The 21,468-nt window shown below is 26.2% G+C and overlaps 1 protein-coding gene across 2 annotated transcripts; it reads left to right on the top strand.

The window, feature by feature from the left end:
- The first annotated feature begins 1,056 nt into the window (after nt 1–1,056).
- On the top strand, nt 1,057–10,271 carry LOC114129855 (uncharacterized). 2 transcript variants are annotated; one of them, XM_027994703.2, is made up of 7 exons: nt 1,057–1,429; nt 7,464–7,587; nt 9,148–9,174; nt 9,253–9,437; nt 9,531–9,641; nt 9,721–9,905; nt 9,985–10,271. In XM_027994703.2, exons 1-7 carry the CDS (start codon nt 1,181–1,183, stop codon nt 10,061–10,063), a joined length of 960 nt encoding a protein of 319 aa, XP_027850504.2. In that variant the 5' UTR covers nt 1,057–1,180; the 3' UTR covers nt 10,064–10,271. The 2 variants fall into 2 exon arrangements, with proteins under 2 accessions (XP_027850504.2, XP_027850502.2); XM_027994701.2 differs by having other exon boundaries at nt 1,058–1,444.
- Nucleotides 10,272–21,468: the final 11,197 nt, after the last annotated feature.

Genomic DNA, 21,468 nt, shown 5'->3' with positions numbered 1-21,468 from the left:
GTTAATTGGCAGTTAAAGGGTGGATGAAAATGGTAGTCGAAAAAAATTCTAAAAAAATAAACTAAATCCACCCTGATAAAACAAAACATGCAGCAAATACAAACCTATACGAATGTTACGCATTTTTGTTATACCTAACTGATGAAAAAAAAATTAATTCCGATTAATTTGAGTAAAATACAAGTACAGTGCTTAATTTATAATTTTGTATACTTACTCCTAAGCAATTAATCTTGATTAATGAAAATGATTAAAATAAGACACACACACAAATAAAATAAAAGTTCATATAATTTGAATTTTAAAGCCAATATATTATGTAAGATAAAATGAAGAATCATTATTATGTTATAACTTTGTGATTATTTTCCCTCAATTTTTTTTCCGTGTGTATTTTTCACGTTATTCAATAAAAACAAAATACATAATTGACTTCTATATTATAGAAAATATCATCCTTACGGCCTTATACCTATTTATAACTTTGCGTATTTTTATCGATTGCATTATATTTTTTTATACGTTATAAATATTGGATTCGTCAATAGATTTAATATGGCGAGGGTCACTATTTGTAATTTTCTCGGTAAAAAATAGTCGGTATACTTTTACCGGGTAAGTGAGGCTTACGCACATTCTGTATAATGTCAGCGAACACGCTCGGTGTTATTATTATTATTATAAGTACTCATTGTTTCATATTATTGTTTTTGTAATCTGTCGTAGTAAATTATATTATATATAGGTAGGAACCTAGACACAAACAATCAACCCACGATAATTTAGCTCAAAAGAATGCTGGGCGCCGCGACGACGACGGCGGCGGCGGCGGTGACTATAACAATATTATTATCTATGCCCACACAAGAGTATTGTTATTGCGTTATTATCTGCATCGGGCGCTAGATGAGTCACGGACGGCGGCCGCGGATAGGAGAGGAACGAATGCACAGCACTCGTCCTTCCTTCTCACCTGCAATATAGCGACCGCGGTGGTAGTGGTGGACCGGTGGTATGGTGGTGGACCGTGGTCGTGGTCTTCGGTTCGCGGCCATCCGCCGTCCGTAGTTCGCACGCCGTCACGGCGACAGAACGCCAGCGACATAGTCCGCGACCGCACACGCTCCGCTCGCGCCGGACGTAACGAAATAATAATTTACGCCGTTCGCCGTTCGCCGTCATGTCCGCCTGTACCGCATCGCTGTCCGCCGTCTTAGTCTGCTGCGCGCTGCTCGTCACCGTCGCCGCCAGACGCGGACAGAACGCGGCGCGTCCGACGACCGCCGCAGATTGGCGCGAAGACGTCGTCCACACGACTGGTGGCGGCGGGTTGCGTTTACGCGACTCCATCACTTCGGGCGGAAGTTCTTCGTGCTGCAATGGGCCGTACACTACGGCAGCCGCCGCCTCAACATCGTACAACATGGCCGTAGGTCCTCGTGAAGTAAATAACGTTTTTTCCATATTATATTACAATATCTTAATGTCAGTTTTTATATTATCGTGTTTTGTCCGCGAGCCAACGTCTTCCTGCTGGTTACGTCCTTAAAGAACACTGCTTCCGTCATCATAATTTCCAATTTTTATCGATCATATAAAGAGCTTTCCCATCTCTTGATTCGTACAAGCAATAGTTCAGTAGTATAATTGAGAGATACCTATAATATCATAATGTCGTTCGGCGTATAACTATTACGTAGTGTAAAATGTTTGTAATCTTAATATTTAAAGATAATGATACATGTATATATAAACGCATGCACTGCCCTTTAGCTCTCACCAAGACATTTTCGGTCGCACTATTATTGTGTAGGTACTCTGGGGCAGTATATTATTTTTTTATTATATTCCTACACGTGTTGAATGAAACCAATGCGCATATACCTAATAATATATTATTTGTTATGCGGCACATCGAGAGGAAATAGTATTCGAGTTGCCTCACTGTAATAGGAATACCCGACGTAACTGACATACCTACGTACTACAATATTTTGTTACCTACAATTTATATACTCGACAGACCTTGTATCACACATGCAAACCGACTCTGTGCAATGGGTAGGAGAATCGGTTAATCGCGTTCGCCACAATCGTCGACTCTCTCCGTTGAGTTATATTTAATGATAGGTATTCCGAGAAATAAATTTGTGGTTAAGTTAATTACATTATGTCCCAGCACTCCGATCAAAAATTTAAACTTTTTAACACACATTATTTTGGGATTATCATAATAATCATTTACCAACATGGTTATTTTTTGTAATAGGTAACTATAATAATATTTTTGTTGAATACATCTAGTGAATCTAGCCATTTGAATAATACATCTAACATCTACATTATCTACTTATATACAGGCTACCGGAAAACAAATAGATACCTAAACAAGTTATACTTAACAATACAAGTTTCTTGTTTCATAATACTATACACACTCGATACACAAATATATACCTACAACCACCTGTCGATAACTTCTATGTAGAGGCTGAAATTTGTATCATTTACAGATGACATTTGGTTTTCTATAAGATTTGCAATTTGTCAACTGATAATCTACGAATATTATGTTGTTATATAATATTTATAACTATAAAATACTAACTGAACATATATTTTCACAGAAGAATAACGTTAATTAGGACTTAAGAATTTACTTTTATGGTTATTTTAAATTATTTGAACAATATTAACATTATGAATGTACCAACCTAAATATTTATTTCAAAAGTAATACATTTTATCTTGGTATTAGGTATTAAATATATTTTATATTCATTTATAACAACCTACCTCAACTACATACTTCTTTCTATAAAATAAATAGAATCACTACATTTAACCAATTATTTATTTTTTTATGATTTAAACTTCTTGAAATGAATCATTTTTTGAAAACGAAAACATTAATTAATTAATTTTATACATAAAATGTATCACGGTATCTATACTTAAAATATGATTAATAATAATAGTAAAATACCTATATCTATACCTATATCTAATATGTTGTTAAATGTCAAGATAAACAAAACTGGATAAATCACTATGCTTATAGTAGATTTATGTAGTGTAATTATCTCCATTGTGTAGGTAATAGATGCATTAAACTCTTAAATTTAAATTCAATAAAAATGATTATATGCGAAAAACGATTCTAAGGGGAAACGGTTTAACAGACTTTATTTCTAAGGATATTTTATAATTGTATTATAAAATAAACTACTAATGGTTATTCATTTTTCTATCAGTAATGGGGTACATTAAACTATATTCTACAAAAAACCATTACATATTTCATAATATTATTTAGTATAATAACACATCAACTATTTTATTAACTATTATATGTCAATACAGTGTGCCCTATAGAACGATGTGAATAGGTCCATAAGATAATTGTTTAAATAGATTAAAAAAGTGTTGTTTTTTTAGGCATATGAGAAACCAAGTCCGTTTCACTAGCAATGCCATTTTCGAATTTAATACCAAACTTTGACAGTATTATGTTCTTCTTTTATGTAATTTTGTACCAGCAAAAACAAACATTGTAAACCCCTCCAAACACGACTAACCATATTTCTCTAACACGCGCATAGAAGTTTACGTGTACTAGTTTCTGATTATTTTTTAAAATAATTACCGAAACTTGAATACAACTTAAAATAATGAATTAAAAAGAAAAAAACTCATATTTTATAATCATTGTAAAAAAAACACATTGATCGCTTAAATTTTAAAATATTTTAGAAATACATATTACACTTTCATTTATAAACTGCAGTGGTAAAGATATTTATAATCGTTCTTATTTTCGATTAGTTTAATTGTAATTTTAAATATAGGCACCTTTTTAGCTGGTTTCAATAATTATTTATCATTATACCTAATAATATATAATATTATTTGAAATTTAAATTTTGTTTACCCGTATATTCATGAATTATACTTATTGTAAAGAATATAGGTTTACAAGCTGCACATGTTTTTAACAAAAACAAAACGAAAAAAAAAATTAAGATTAAAAATAAATTATTTGTATAAAATATATTATATTATTATTATTATTCTGACTTCTAATAAGAAAACAATATGTTTAGTCATGTGAGTATCGTTTTACGAATTTTTACTTAAACAAATTACCATTTTAGGATGTATTGTTCTCCCAAAACACTTCGTATTCAGTTAGTATGACCAATAACTTTACTATTCGAGTAAGTACTATTGTCTATTAATTACAGACTTTATAATATAATATATAAATAACAATAATAAGTTTATACGACATTTTTACAAAGTTATGTTCACATTTGAACTATTTACCAATATTTACCTGGTAAATTTTACCAACAAGGTATTATACCTACAATACATTATAATGATTTAATTAATAAAATGAAGAAAGTATCTTATCAATATTTTAAAATTACTATTATATAATACGAGTACAAGTAAGTAAATATAATCTCTTCGAACGTGTTAGATTTTAAGATAGGTATCAAAACGTGATTATTGTTTCAAAATAATTGTAAAATTTGTTTCAATTGTATTTTTGTCACGTATTCCGTCACCAGCCGGCGGCTGGAAGAACAATATACTGCTTTATTATACAATATCCAGATTTTAGGTTTTAAATATAATTATATTTTAAGTACAATACGGAATTATGTGTACAAAATAATCTATTTAATTATTCACCGAAGAAGGATGTAATAATTACAGTTAATAATAACATTGGAAAATCTATTAAAGTGATACATAACTACCTAAGTAAATAGTTATAGGTATATAATATTATCATCATTGGAAAATCCATTTGAATTAATATTTATTTAATATTGCTAACTTAAACTGAAATTGTAGATTTTATGCATAATATTATATAATTCGTTTGACGTTAGATGATTAATTAATTATTATTGTTATTTTGTCTACCCGAATATCATAGCAAATTAAAATCTACTTAGTTAAATATTCACTATTAAGGAAAAACTAATATTTATGGATTAACCAATAATTATCAAGTACTCGTACTTACTAGTTACTAACCGACATCGTTGTATTTTACTTTATTTATTGATGTAATACATACTTTCTTTATGGCGCCACATGCAGTATGCCATGCAGTGATAATGACAATTTGACACTAATCACTCATGGTCTCAGTGATTACCAACTTGTCATTCAATAGAATTTCATTGAAAAGTAACTAATACATTTTAAAAGCTACTAGTGGAAGCATGACTAACGAGAATATTATTATAACATTTCTACCGACGGGTGATGGTAGTTTTCCTTATCAAATACCAACATTTCTATATCATGACTCATACAACTTACAAGAATTTATTGGCGACATCTTGCCTATCTCAAAAACCGTAGGGATTACTTAGTACCTACCAATTGTTAGGTAATGACAGTAGATGTAAAATAAATACCTTATATTTATAGTTAAGTAGATGAATTGTCATCAAAAAACTATTTATAGTATAAAAAAACATATGGCTAAACAGATTAAAAATATCATATTTATAATTTAAGTTTATTTTAAAATTATTTTGGTAATAATATAATTAAAAGTTGATTGAAAGGTAATGTTTAGAATTATTAAATACAAGACGTATCTATAATCAAACAAATACTATTTTTACATACACACATATTATGGCGTTGACATAATTTATAACATGAGAAAAAGCATTTAATTTTTAATTTCTTACATTAGAATACCTAATTTATTATAGTTAACCTCCAATCACTGGCATACTTATCCACCTCAAATTAACTCCAAACTTCAAACCCTCAATCGATCAAAGCTGCCAACTACAATATTTGCTTACCTTTAAATATGTACACTTAAAAAAACAAACTTCTTAAATACAAAATGCCACTCAAACCAATATAGGTTATAAATTATAATTAGGTATTAATTATATGGAATATAATTCTTGTGGTCAGTAAAACATCCACTAACATTAATAGAATACAAATTTAACAATCCAAAATCTTAAGACAAATCGTTAAAACTGCATAGGTACTACGTTTATAATAACACCCTCTATCGCAACCTCCCTATACTCTTTGTTGCTACAGAAGTAAAAATGCATTATAAAAGATTTCATTTTCGATTTCTTAATAACAGAAATCCATAATCCATTCATATATTATGTATCAGAATTAAAATAACACAAATTATAATTGTTTATAAATATCATCGACATTCAGTTAGCTATATAGCCTTTGCTATATAAATCATAAGCTATGCTTAGATATTTATTCTACGAAGAAAACTTCACTTAAGAGTTTAAAATATAAATGTAACTTAAAAATTTAATTATAAAATAATGAATATTATCCATGTGGCCATGCTGTGTTTATTTCCGGAAAAATATTTTTAAGGTCATGTTAAATTAATTAGATAGTACCTATTTGTCATTAAATAGTTTTTTAACAATACATATAATAGTGTACGTACTACCTATATCATAGAGTTATAAAATATGTAAATTAAACAACCGAGTAGATACAGTAAGCATTTAGTATGATTATTTTGAATTATAAAATATACGAGTATTATAGTATTTTATAGTATTGATAATAAAAGTTTCATAAATAGCGTACTTTAATGTCAATGTGATTCATGTGCTGTAGTTACATTCGTTACATACGTAAATAGATGCCTACACAGTTATACATAGTAATACATCATGGTATTTTAATATTTAACATATCTGACCTTGATTAAATTCAGAACACAAAAAATAGTTATGTTTTGTAATGAAGTAATTCATAGTTTTTTTTTAAATAATATACATTTTATCAATGCATTTACATTTTGTTAATTACATACTATTGATTTATTTTTTATGTACCTATAGCTGTATTCAATAGTTAATAGGTATTGTCAGTAGCGTACGCAGGATTTTAATTCGGTTAGGGTTTTATATGAGTAAATAATTTAAATAATTTGCTTAACAGTTTTTGCATAATTAGTTGTAACAAATTACAATTCATAATTTAATTTATATCTATTAAAAATAACCAACAATTATCGATTCTGTGTATTGAATATTGAAATGGCGGTAAATAAGATTTTTTTGTAAAATAAAAAAATTTCAGGGGGGGGGGGCAGAACCGCTAGAACCCTACCCCTGCGTACACCACTGGGTATTGCATTTGTTACATACACTGTAAAATAAATAATTTATATAAGAAAAAAACAAAATCTTAAACTAATAAAATATATTTAAAAAAGTTATAACATTAATTTTTTAAATTAAAATCAATAGAAATAAAAAATTAAATATAAATTATAATAAATATTGATTTACCTATGTAAAATATAAATTTATCCTGTGTGTTTTTCATCAATTTTAAGTTATCTTGTCCAACACCACTTAATATCCACTTAACTATAAAAAGTAAAATATTTAGCTATAATCACAAGTTATGTGTTTCAGATTCCTTTGAGTGTCATATTTGAACTGAACCAGGTGACAAATGTGTCAGAACTGTTCTCTAAATTCATGCCGGATACAAATATAGACGAAGCCCAAACACTTTTCGCTACGACAGGTTTTCAAAGTAAGTCAATGAACTAATTAAATGTATTTCTATAATTCCAAAACAATATATCTTATTTTCAAAGAAGTAATGAAATACAACATGTATTGTATACTAATTGTCAACAATACCTCTCAACGTATAATGACTTTGTATTTAAGAATTTAACAATACTTTATTATAATACACAAAAATACAGCGTTCTAAGATGATTAAATTAAAAACAACATTATTATTATATTAAGAATAAGCACCGTTGTACTATATTTATCATTCCATTAAAAAACAATTATTCTTAGGTAAAATTTTAATTGTTAAAAAAATTTTGAATAAATACTAAAATACCTACTTTTAACAAATAGTGTTCTGAATACGTATTTTTCTTATTGCGATAATAGTATTCCCAAAATGTATTGTGTATATAAAAAATATTCTAAATATTGTGTTCAGACTTTAATATGGTTTCCAAGTATGAGTCAGTTATAATATGATTAACTTTTTTATAAATATTTATTTAATATAATTTGAACTGATTACAAAACTAAATTTATGGAAAATAATAAATTTAATGTTGAATATTTATGTAAGTCTCTAAATAGTAAATATATTTTTAAGTTATTTAAATTTTTTTTTTTAGATTTTAAATTCAATAATATAATATTTTGTAGAATTTCTTTATACAAAAATCAAATTTTGATTGAGTTAATTAATTATACTTTTATAGGTATTTGGAGCTTAAATGATTGTTGATTTGCGTTCAACAATATTTTGTGGAGTACCAATATGTACCCAATAATATGCCTTCGGATTTTATTTAGCTGAAAATTGTCCACTCGATAAAAAAGAATTAATTAGGTTAAATAAATATTTTAGTATTTTAATAATTTTCAAATAGTACAGGAGACATCCGTACCAAATTCTATTTTTGCTTTAGATATATAAATTAAGACAGTGCCAGTTGACAGTTGCTTCCCAAAAAAATAATCAATACATTCAGCACTTTAATTTTAAAACATTTATAAAATAAATCATGAATTAGTTTGGTGTTTAAATTTGAAAAAACAAATTAATATAATTTTGATCTAAATATGGCCAGAGTGAATTTCTGTGAGAGATTTTTGTATAGTTAACAGTTATGCACATTTAAACGAAATGTATTAAATTAATAAAATATCGGTAATCTATTAATAATTTCTGAAGAAAATTATTTCATTTCATTTTGAATAGATTGATTAGACTACGTGGCTATGATTAATTATAAACAATTGTAGCTTGATATAATTTAGCTTAAAACACGGCAGTTATTATTGATATGATTTTAATTTGAACTAATATTAACAAATAATATTATGTTTGTTGAATATTTACCCGAGTATAAAATAATACTTAATACATTAATTTACAGTAATTTTTTGTAATGCATATAGCATATATGTATAGTTTTTTAAATAAAAACTAAAAATCATATAATATTCTTAGATAATATTAATTATCAAAGGAAAAAGAATAAATAATAAATAACTTTATGAATCAATTATTATTTCTAATAAACTATAAATGTTATTGTTTATTCTGTTTCAGGCCGAACTGCGCTAAATGTAGAAAGAAGTATGTATTCTAGTTACGTAATAAATACTTACGAAAATTCAATCAATAAAAAATATTTTAAATAATTTGTTTACTTAGAATCAACGTTGGTACCTAAGCCAGCCGGTTGTTCTGTTGAACTTCAAACAATCAGCCTTAAAGATACTGACGATCAAAGTTTATACTATTATCCAACATGCACTCGGGTGAATCGTTGTGGAGGTTGCTGCGCCCACGACTTATTGGCATGTCAACCGACTAAAGTCGATACCCTCAACTTCGAAGTACTTACATAAACTAAAGCTATAATTTTTTTTTTTTTTTTTAGTCATTCAACTTATCTTTTTATTAATTTTTCGTCAAATTATATTAAATAGGTAATGGTCTCACAGTATAATGATGCGGGGAAATTAGAATTCAAAGGTCGAAAAACAGTGTCAATTGATCAACATTTGAAATGCAAGTGTGGATGCGTCGTCAAACAAGAAGTACGATTAATAGCATTCCATGCTACCCTCCGTATTTTTAAAACGATTGATTATTATAATATATGGTTTTTATTTACAGGATTGTACCCCTTTGCAAACGTACTACCCCAACGAGTGTCGTTGTATGTGTAGTAACGAAGAGGACCGTGATAAGTGTAACGAAGAATACAATTTAAAGCTATGGAATTCAGCGACTTGCACATGCCAATGTCGTGAAATAAAAGAATGCACTTCAGGATTTGGATTTGATTATAATACATGCGGGTAATTATTTCACACTGTTCTATAAGTTGTATTGAGTAACGAATAAATTAAAATACTATTAAAACATGAAATATTTCAGGTGTGAAGCATTAAGACTAAGAATAAAAAACACTGGGTATGAATTTAATAAAAATACATATTCATTGGGAGGAACGTGACCTAATTTAAATGTTGATGTAAATAATACATTTATCGAAAATTAATAATCATTTATTATGTACAAGGATAGAGCTTCAATTTTTCTATTAAATATATTTATTTATTTTATACTTTGCTCTATTTATATGTATGTTGTATACTTGTATTTATATAAAGCCAAAACTGTATTTATATTTTTTTAAATTATATTTGTTTTTATAAATTGTATTTTTTAACTATTACTATTCCTAAAACGACTTTATTTTTTAAGAGGTTGTTGACTTTTTTAATTTGTAAAACACAATACTACGCTATATGTTTACACATACATATAATATATGTATACTAATTGTTTTACAGAAGCGTGTTAAAATTATAGCCTGACTTAAACTTTTATATTAAAATAAATAAATATTATAAGTCAAGTTAGATTGTATCTAATTTTAAGTGTTTATACAAAGAAAGCGAACTGTGTTTTTTTTTAAAAAATATTTTCAAGGTTTCTATTCAGTATCTTTTTTTTTTTGGTTTCCTCTAAAAATACCAATTAAAAAATGATCATTGGATAAATAGTTTGAAAAATGAATACAAGGTTCCTCATAATAAATTATTGTTATAGATATTTAAAAGTAATAATGATTTGTTTTTAAAACGTTCAAAGTTTAAACCTTGTTCAAATTCATCAAATTATTTTATAAATCTTTGAATTTAATTTTATGTAATTTAATATATATAAAATATTCAATTTTTATGGCAAAGAATTAAAAACTTAATTCAAGGTTTTTCATAATTAGCACATACGATAACGAAAAAAATTCAAAAAATATATTAAAGGTATTATTTTTTTTTATATACATTTTAAGTTCAAGTTTGAACAAAATCAAATATTAAAAGGAATTTAGTAACTTTTTTGTAATTTAAAAATATTTTATTCGTGGGTATTTAAAATTATTATATTATTACATTCTAAACACACAATGATATTTCAAAATTAATATTTACATACTATTTAATATCATACTTACTATAATATAGAGCGATCATATAGATAGATCGTTTTTTTGTTTAAAATTATTTATCATTGAATTAAAAATATTTAACATACATAGGTTCTATGGCTTATGTGACTTTTTTCTCAATAATTATGAGGTTAAATTTCCACGTATATCAGGGGATTCGTGTAAAAAATAAAAAAATTTAAAAAAATTAAGTTCTGAAAGAGAAAAAAAATTGATTTGAATTTTTGGTAAGAGAAACAAAGAAACGTAAATTTGAGCTTTCGGTATTCTGCAGTATACTGAGTTACAATAAACTGATTAGGAATTCACAGGAATTAAATACTAAATATTTGCATGGACAAATTTCATGTAGTACAGTTACGACGATTGGTGGACATAAGACAAAGCTCAATTTGAAGTGAATACATGCGGAAGAGTAGTCAAATCGGAGGAAGTATAGAATAACGTATGTGTTTTAAGCACTTATTTTTCAAAATTAACCTAACTTTTCTAAATTATGGTATCAAGAAAAACCGCACATGTATGCGAATAAAATAACAAGCGTAAATTTAAACCAACATGAATAAAAATAGCAACCTTGTTCGGCTATTACATACCACCATTATGATAACCAGCGTTGTAGTTTATTTATCTTGCAATTTTGTTATTAGAACATTTGAATTATTATTATATCGCCGCAGCTATTCACGACCAACATAACGGACAGCGAAATTCAACAAAAATAAGTTCTGTATTAATGCTAGATAGGTATTAGATTAATAATAATATAATAAAAGATACAAAAACAAAGAATATTTAGTTAAATAAACCCATAGTTAATTATTTTGTACGTGTCTATTATTATTTCTAGTATTTGAGATGAGAGAAAAAAAAGTAATTGTGGACTAAGCACTGATTTGTGTAAACGATTTTGGATCCTGAGCTTTGCTTACAGAATTTGTTGCTATTACAATGATCTTTTTTTTTATTGTTTCTAAGATATCCTAGTTAAAAATTAAAAATGTCTACTATGTTTCTATTAGAAAAAAATAGAAAGTTGTTCTCAAAAATAGTGTTCGTCAATTAATTTTCTTATTTTGTTGTAATACAAAAACTTATAACCACAGGTAGTTGAAATTTTCACCAAATTTTTAAGTTAAGTTTCAAAATATTTTAATTTTTTTTAGCTAAATATATTAAATATAATATATTATTTAGGTAGGATTTTGAAATTGTCAATTGTTCAGTAAAAATATAACACAATAGTATCTTATTATAATAAATTAGTGTTAAATTTAGAAAGAAGCCACTTCGTAAGTCTTTTTTAAACCTATGTAATGGTAATGCGTGTTAGCGTTTTGGGATCAAGTTTAGAATCCTAGAAACCGAAAAATTCATATTATTTTCGTGTGTGTGTTTCATGAGGCCTTTATATTGTATAGTTATTTTTAGCAAACTTAGTATTAATATCATGACACAGGAGTGATTATATACCTATTATGGTTTTTTTTTAAAAGACTTTTTATGATTTTAGATATAAATTTTTGATATTTATAACATTAAAATCTTAAATAATTAAAAATTATTTAGTTATTAAAAATGTAATAAATCAATTTTTAAGGCTGAAGTATTGTAACCTACATTTAACGTTGAGTTAAAAAATTATACACAACACGTGAAATTAACAACTGAGTTAACTTATTCTACCTGTATATTATAGTAATAACTATACACCTGTTGTTTATAATATTTAATCAAAACAAGTATATTTCATGTTAATTATTATTGAAGAGTTAAATTATTGTTGGTAACTGATATCTGTCAAATTTACCACTATTTATAAATTAATCTAAAAAACATAATTATATTATTATAGACATCAAAATCGGATAATTCCATAAAATAATATTAACAATGTAGATTAGATATTATTCATCCTAATCTCTTCCCTAGATCTGCCATATGACTGTTGTAAGATGTTCTTAGAAGTACATTTGCATGTATCAAAATACTTCAAAACAAATTTTAATTTGCAATAAGAAATAAAAACGTATTCTGGCATTAAATAAATAGTAAACAATTTAATGACATTTTTTAGCAATAAATGAATTAGCTACATCATCAACATTAATTAAAAAACCAAAAACTTGCTCTGCTGTATAGTAGGAGGTGGGATTTAAATGCATTTTTTTTTTATTTATAAAATTTATAAAAACCTGGAGCAGTACGGATGGAACTTGTTTACAGTTGTAAAACATATTTCTATCTAACTTTGGCATCACACTTCTCTTTTTTCAAGGTGCTAATATGGAAATATGATAGCTATCATCATCTCTAATAACATTTGAAAAGAAGTTCCCCTTAACGAATTGAATTTTTCCACAGTTTCTATTTGACCGCTTGGCCATTGTATAAAAACTTTACTAAGGGTATTCATTTGTTCCAAACAATTTATTACAACCCCATGACTGGTGCTATCAGAGAGATTAAATCGATTTGTTATTTGTTTAAAAATAAATAATTTTACTTCTTACTTCATTAATTTAATCTTTTTAGATGTTTTAGTTTATACTAACCGATGTGTTTCACAATTAGCCATGTACCATACAAACACCAGTATTTGTTTTTCAATGGAACACTTAAATTTCGATTTTGAAAATAAAGTACCCAAATTTAAGATTAAAATCTAAAAAAAAACTATACATTATAGTATAAGTTATAAAATAAAAATATCTATAAATTTAATAAGTATTATATATATGTGTATAACCTCAATACTCTCTCTTGTTAAACGAAAATTAATTTTGAATTCCTTGTGTGACATGTTGGGTACAGTTAATTCGGTTAAATTTTTTATTTTACTTCTAACTTTTCTCTCAAATCTAACAAACCTATTTATTTCATCATCGTCATCGTCGTCAACATTAAATGCCGATGTTATAATATCTAAAGAAAAAAATAACAGAGTAACTTTTAAGTAGACATAGTATAGGTCATGCATTTCTAAAAAATATTAGTAAGTATGGGTCAGCTCCCATTTCGTTGCCGTTTCATTACTCCGCGGTACCATTTCGCCGACTTTATTTTTTCGCAGTTCCATTTCGCTGAATTTATTTTTATATAATTAATAATTTTTTTTAAACTAGTTAAAATTATTCATTGTGTTTAATTAAATAACTAACTGATTAAATAATTCTTTCATTTTGAGTTACAAAATTTCCTTCCCGTCTTAAAATAAAGTTCCAACTTCTTTATAAATCTATAGAAATAAATAAATAAATTTATATTTAGTGTATGTATCTAATATTTACTATATAGTTATCTTTATATATACACTATACAGGGTGATTTTTTTTATCATGAACCAGTTAATATCTCGGGAAGTATTAGGAATTTTAAAATATTTTTTTTTTTAAACTTTCTAGGTTTTACTATTTTACACTGTGTTACAATTTTGATAATTTTAACTTCCTCCCTTATTTAATAAAACACTATCAACTTTTGATTTTCAAATTGCAATACCTATTTTCGATAACGAAAATCTATAAACATACTGAAAAAATAATTTTAACATTTATAGAATTTAATTTGAGTAATCCGTTTGCGACTTATTAATGCTTCAATATTCGTTTAATTTACTGCTACTGGGCAATTTCACAAACCCAACAGTAAAAACCAGAAGTCAAAACGAAATTTTATCTCAATTTAACAATACCTATAACGGTCATAATCGATAATAACACAATAGATAAACAATACTATGTCCAATCTTCACTCCCACCGGAACACCGAGTGTCAGTGAACGACTAGCCAGCAGCAGCGCGGCTGTATATGTACATCGGCTGTATCAGCTATAAAGTATAAAAATAACATTTTATAATTTACCATCATGGTTACACATAGTTACTGATTCGTGGTATACGTTCTTATCACGTATTAGTTGATAAACGATAATAAATGCCGGCAAACTGTTTCTGAATACACGTGGTTATTGGTTAATCGTTAATGTCAGTTTCCTATTATCAAATATTGAATATCAATTATTAATTAATTACTATTCTTTGAATGTTTAACCAAAGAATACGATTTAAGTAAATACTAAATTATGTAGAATAAATCATTTCTATAAATAATTTAATGTTTTTTTTTAGTTGCATTCAGATAAAAAAAAAAACACAACGCAGCATCAAGACCAATTACTTCTACATTTGTAAAATTTGTTGATTGTTACATTATTAGTTAATTATATGTTTAAATAATTAAGTTAAGTTATTGATTTACTATTTTTCATAATTAGGGCTATGGAGTTTTTATTAACCTAAATTGGCAAATTGAAAATTTTTTTTTAATATGATAGTGTCATTTTTTATGCAATATTAAAAGATTTTTGTATCATAAAGTATTAATTAAAAATCAACATAATTTCAAAAAAAGTGTAAAAATGAATAATTTTTTAAGACATCCATAGCCCTAAGAATATGTTGTAATCTAGAATACATAATATAAAGTATGTTCAATGTTCATTTAATTTTTATTAATTTATCTAGGGTAGTGGACATGTTAAGTGTTAATATTTTTTATTAGTTATGACCTTACCCAAATCCTGCAAAAATTTGCACTACGGAAATTTGTTCAAACTCTAGTAAAATTATTGATAACTAATGTGTTTATTGCCTTTGATAATTTAGTATTGAATTAATGTCCATTATTTGGTCTATTCACACACAAGATAGTTTTGATATAAAATGCAAATTATACATTATACAAAAAATATATCCCAAAATACCTAATATTTATAAATGGAAAGTCAGGTAGGCACTATTAACAACTGGCTCAAATAGCCTCGCATCAGATTAACAATACAGGACTCACTTCTTCGATGCACAAAACATTGTAATATCAGTCTGATGTAGGTTTGTGTTGTGTCACTTTATTTGTGTAATCAAAATGACTTAGGTACTTATTCTATTTTTTTTTTTTTTTTGTATACACAGATTGATTTGTAATTATTTTTTTTTAATGAAATAAAAACTTTAAATGATAGGGGTATTGTAACAATGTATAACTAAAAAAAAAAAGTGGGCAAGTGGGTACCGTTCTGCTGTACATTAGGGGGCGGGGTTGACTTCGGACTAGGGTAGGTTAAATTTGAATGCAATGATAGGTATCATTGTATACGAAAAACGATTCTGAACGAAGATGATTTGTCAGCCTAGGATATAATTTCCAGTGGTTGGTGAAAAAGGTGGTTTATGTTTTAATGGCCTGAATACACCAAAACTTAAGTTCTTTTATAATTATTGTAAGCTAAACTTATGAAAAATCTTGTATTAAATTTTCAACTCTTAGCTACCTATACAAACATTTTTATGAATTATACCTACAAAATAATTTGCAAATATTCACAATTTTGACGAATTTTTGTCAAAATTTTAACTTCAAATGCTAATAAAAAAAAAAAAGTGCCTATGTATTCTTATAATTTTTTAATCACTATAAGAATAACATATGAGAAACTTTGTATAAAATTTTCAAGTATTTTTATAAGGCCAAAAAAATGTTATCGACACTTCAAAAAAAAATTTTCAGAAAAATTGAAAATTTCAGTTGTCTATAAATAGCTCAAAAAAACTCAAAATATTTTGAAAATTAAATCGTGTAAAGAAAATTCCAATCTAAATAACTGGTAAAATTTTCAAGTATCTACGACTTATACTTTTTGAATAATAACAAATATTTAAAATCGTTTGGGACAAATCGTTGTCATTACGCTATTTCGTAAAAATTTAAAATTCAAACGCACATAAAAGTTTTCCTATAATGATGTTATGAGTTTTCTCTATAGCTACTTGAAGGAAAACTTATGGAAAACTTAGTGTTATAATTTTAATCCTTAGTTATGAACACAAAAAATTTTATGATTTTTCAACTTCAAAATTACTTGCAAATTTTAGCGTTTTCGACAGATTTCGTAAAAATTTGAACTATAAACGCTAATAAAAAAAAATTGTGACTAACGATTTTTAATTTTTTTTAGCCACAATAAAAACAACTCATAAGGAACCTTGTATTAAATTTTTAAAATTTTTTTGGTCATCCAAAAATTTTTTATCGACACCTTACAAAAAAATTTCTCAAAAAAATCGAAAATTTCAGTGGTCTATAAATAACTCAAAAAAAGTCAAAATTTTTCGAAAATTTAACTATATACAGATACTACTGACATTAACATTTGGTGAAAATTTCAAGTATTTTCAGTGATTAGTTTTTGAATTACAACCATAAAAAAAAATCGATTTGATCGAAAACGGGTTTTGCGTAAAAATTGGCGTTTTTCCGTCATTTTTTTTTTTGTTTTTATCAATTTTTTTGAAAACTGTTGGAAAATGTTAACTTTTTACCTCTATAACGCACCAAGGATATTCACTTTTACATCGGAAACCACCCCCATAGTTTGAAATTGGAGCATTATTTCGACTAGTAATGCTACACAGACACAAAAAAAACAAAAAAAAAAAAAACATACATCATTGTAAAATCAATACATTCATCACTCCGTTCAGAATCTAAAAAAGAAATGTGCGAATAGACCTTTAACTACTTTAGATTTGGCTCTAAATCCTGAATCCAAGTACATAAATTATACATTTGTATCTGTATTTATGAATTATTTTTCTAAATACATAAAAATTGTTGATTTACTTTGTTTTGAAATGAATAAATGTTTTCTGTTTAATATAATCATTTGCTATAGTAATTAAGATACACCATATTGTTTTAAAAAATATTTATTTTGTAATTTACTTGTAAATCTGATGTATAAATATAAATTATATTGAATACATTCATATGTATTATGTATAGTTAACAAATAATAAACTTAAATAAATTAACAAATTATACAATATTATATCTTCTTAAATATGTATAAAACATAAAGCATTGGGTTTTCCAAATTTATATAATTTTTGTTATCTGTATTACATGGTTATATAGTTATATGTATACCTACACATCACTATAAAATATAATTGATTGAATGATGAACATGACATGTTTCACATAGGTAAAAAAGATAAAGGTACCCATTAATCCATTTCCTACATTTATAGTTTTATTGGTTTTTCACATTTTATCTGTTCTCCGTTGAGTTAACACCTCACAGCGTTTCTTTAAAATACATACAGTTACTGTTATATATTTTATTTCATTTTAAAATATGGGCAAGATGGATGAATTTCCGAGTTCATATGAACAATTTTTAAAAGTTCATAAAAAAACTGTATCTGATGTGTCCGAATCAGAATTTTATAAACAGGGCTATTTGTCCATTGTTGTTCTGTTGGAGTCGACAATGCAAGTAAGTTTTGTAAGTTTTATCATTTAAATTGAAAAATAATTAGTAGGTTTTATACAAAGAACATTTTAGAAGAAGTTAATATACTTAAAAATAACTTTGAAAATATTTTATCAGAAGCTACACACATTGGAGTCCATAAACCAAAATTTGATGGACGAAAATAAAAGGCTGGAGCAAGAAATAGAAACACACATAGAGGAGATAGGATATGCTGAAATACAATTAGTTAATTAAGTTTATAAATTAATTAAGTTAATTAATATATTTAGGTAGTTCATTTAGGGTCATGTGCCGATTTTAACACGTGTCACGTGAACCGCCATAAAACTGCCTGTGGTCATATCCATATGGCGGTTAATGTATTAAATATTTGATATTAACAATAAATATGCATTATAATGCACTTAAAATATTATAGAATTTAATAGAGTAGTGTTTTTGAAATTGGTGAGGCCATAATATAATAATTTGTAAATAATTTTATTTACTTTAGAAAGAGATGAAAAAGAAAAATGAGACACTAAAAAATTAAGTTAACGATACTGTGGTGGAAAACGAAAAAAATTATTTGAAAAATTTGCGGCAAAATGGGTCAGTGGCAAAGTGGCATTAATTTGGCGGCGAAATGGTACCGCGGCGAAATGAAATGGTGACGAAATGGGATACGAACGTAAGTATATAGGTATTGAAAATAAATGTTGTTATTCGGGTCTAAACTAAAGCAAAAACATGTATTGTAAAAATACTTATCAAAGAGTGTTCTTTTAACTTTTAAGTGTATTGAACCCTTGTACAACGTAAGAACCAAGTTTATTCTTATTTAACATAAAATCTTAAACTAATTGGAGTTTTAAAGAATCCAATTCTTTATGAGTAACCATTTTAAATTATTAAAAAAATAACAAACAGTAACATAAGACGAATGATCAATTAATTTTCAACCATAAAAATAATTATTCACAATTGTTAACAATCATTTTATCAAATTATTAATTAAAATCATTTATATTAAATTATTCCGTGTTTGTAACATTAAAGATGCGCGGGAACGACAGTATGTGATAATTTGATTTGGAGCCTTGGAAGGGACATCCCGATCACTGCAACGAATTTTTAGTGCGATCGGTATAAAATATAAAATAATCAGTATCACAATAGTAACCTTAAACCAGCATCGAAATCACACACCGGTATGGGTGAACGAATTTCTTGCTAATGTACAGGGGTGAGACCGTTTTTGACCAAAATCTTACCCTTCCCTTTTCAGCCAGAACAAACATTTTTGTAAAATTATGGCAATTATATAATTATGTAATTTTGAAAAATTATTAAAAGTATAAGTTGCATAAAATATTATAAAATAAAATACAGAAAATGATTTAAAATTTAAGACTATCTATATCAACATTATTTTATATTACTATGTCACAATATGTACAATATTATATAAAATAATAAAATAATAATAATAGGTAATATTGTCAAAAGATACAACATACTATTATTGTACATATTTGTAATGAATAGTATCAAGAAATTTGAATTTGATTTGCAGAACCTTCAAAACTAACTTAAATATATGAAATAATAGTGATAATTTTTATTGTGGGTGTATTATTAATATCGTTCTGTAAATAATTATGTTAAGAATTGTATTTTTTCTAATAATAATTCTCCAGATGCAATTGTAAGGTAAATTGAAAAAGCTAAAATTAAATTCTATACTATTTTTTAAATTTTTTGTATAACATTGCACATATACTGTGGCATATTAACATATATATTAATTCTTATATTTTAAAAATGCTCTAAGTATATAATATATTACCTATTTTACACAATTTTATGCAACTTATAAAAAATTATAAAGCAGCAATTATTTTATTTATTTTTATGTAGGTAGGTATTATATAAATTTTTGTTTTGATCGAAAAGGGAATTAATCTTTTTTAAATTTGGTCGAAACGGGAAGGGTAAGATTTTGGTGGCAAAGGGAATCGATCTTTTTAAAATTTGGTCGAAAAGTGAATCGGCCGAAAAGGGAAGGGTATGTTTTTGGTCGAAAACGGCTATACCCAATGTACCTACAGCAAAGTGGTATCCACTTGATCACGTTTTGTTTTTCTTTTATAAGTCTTGACAAAAACGGTTGAAATTTTAAATCAAGGTTTCTCGTAAATTTTCTTAGAAAAACTTAGTATTAATTAACTCAAAATTCAATAATAGACAAATTTTACTTTTATAGACATGTTAAGATTATCTGTTGATCATACGAGTACCTATACAACGTTTTACTATTAAATTAAAATGTAACATATTATGCATTATTGTGACATAATCAATATATAATAACAATATTATGTACATTATACATATAATTCTATTAAACACTTAATTTAACTATAAACATTGAAAGTGCAAGCAATTTAATACATGCTTTAAAAAGTACACTTTTTAAATCATGTATCAAATCTTTACTGGAGACAATAATTTGGATTTCATTAGCTAAATTCTCATTTGAATCATACATGATTCAAATAAATATAAAACTCGAATTAATGATAAATGCATGTATTATTTTTAAGACAAAAAAGTAATAAATATGGCATTGTCCTATAGCAGGTCAATACTTTGATCCTTTTACGCGTTTTATATTAACAGTTACATATAATATACAGCATAGTGTGTTGTATGGTTTTCAATATTCTATAGCAAATAATAGGTATAGTTTCACTTAAAAACATTACACACATAAATTTAACAACTGAGTAAACTTGTTTTTTCTTAATATTATAGAAGGCAATGAAAATTAAACACGTACTATATTCAAAAAATAAAAACAATTTTATCAGTTATTTCTCACAGATATAACAGTGAATTTAACAACCTACTACAAATTATATAAGTTTCCAAAAAACTTAATTTTCTGATATTCATTTTTTGTAACATACCTCTATTGAAATTCAACAGTCCACATTACGTTGAAACGTTGAAATATTAATATGAATTCATATAAAATTAAATTAATACTAATAGGTATAACAGTTTTAATAAATATAGATACTAT

The sequence above is a fragment of the Aphis gossypii genome, chromosome 1 (genome assembly GCF_020184175.1).
Source record: "Aphis gossypii isolate Hap1 chromosome 1, ASM2018417v2, whole genome shotgun sequence".
In the NCBI taxonomy this organism is placed as follows: Eukaryota; Metazoa; Arthropoda; class Insecta; order Hemiptera; family Aphididae; genus Aphis; species Aphis gossypii.
This window is presented reverse-complemented; position numbering and strand designations above follow the sequence as displayed.

What these genes read in the sequence shown, in the direction of transcription:
- LOC114129855 (XM_027994701.2), top strand. Translation starts at nt 1,181, where the DNA reads ATGTCCGCCTGTACCGCATCGCTGTCCGCCGTCTTAGTCTGCTGCGCG. An exon ending in TCGATACCCTCAACTTCGAA is followed by an intron (nt 9,438 to 9,530) that starts GTACTTACATAA and finishes TATATTAAATAG; the next exon opens with GTAATGGTCTCACAGTATAA. An exon ending in TTTGATTATAATACATGCGG is followed by an intron (nt 9,906 to 9,984) that starts GTAATTATTTCA and finishes GAAATATTTCAG; the next exon opens with GTGTGAAGCATTAAGACTAA.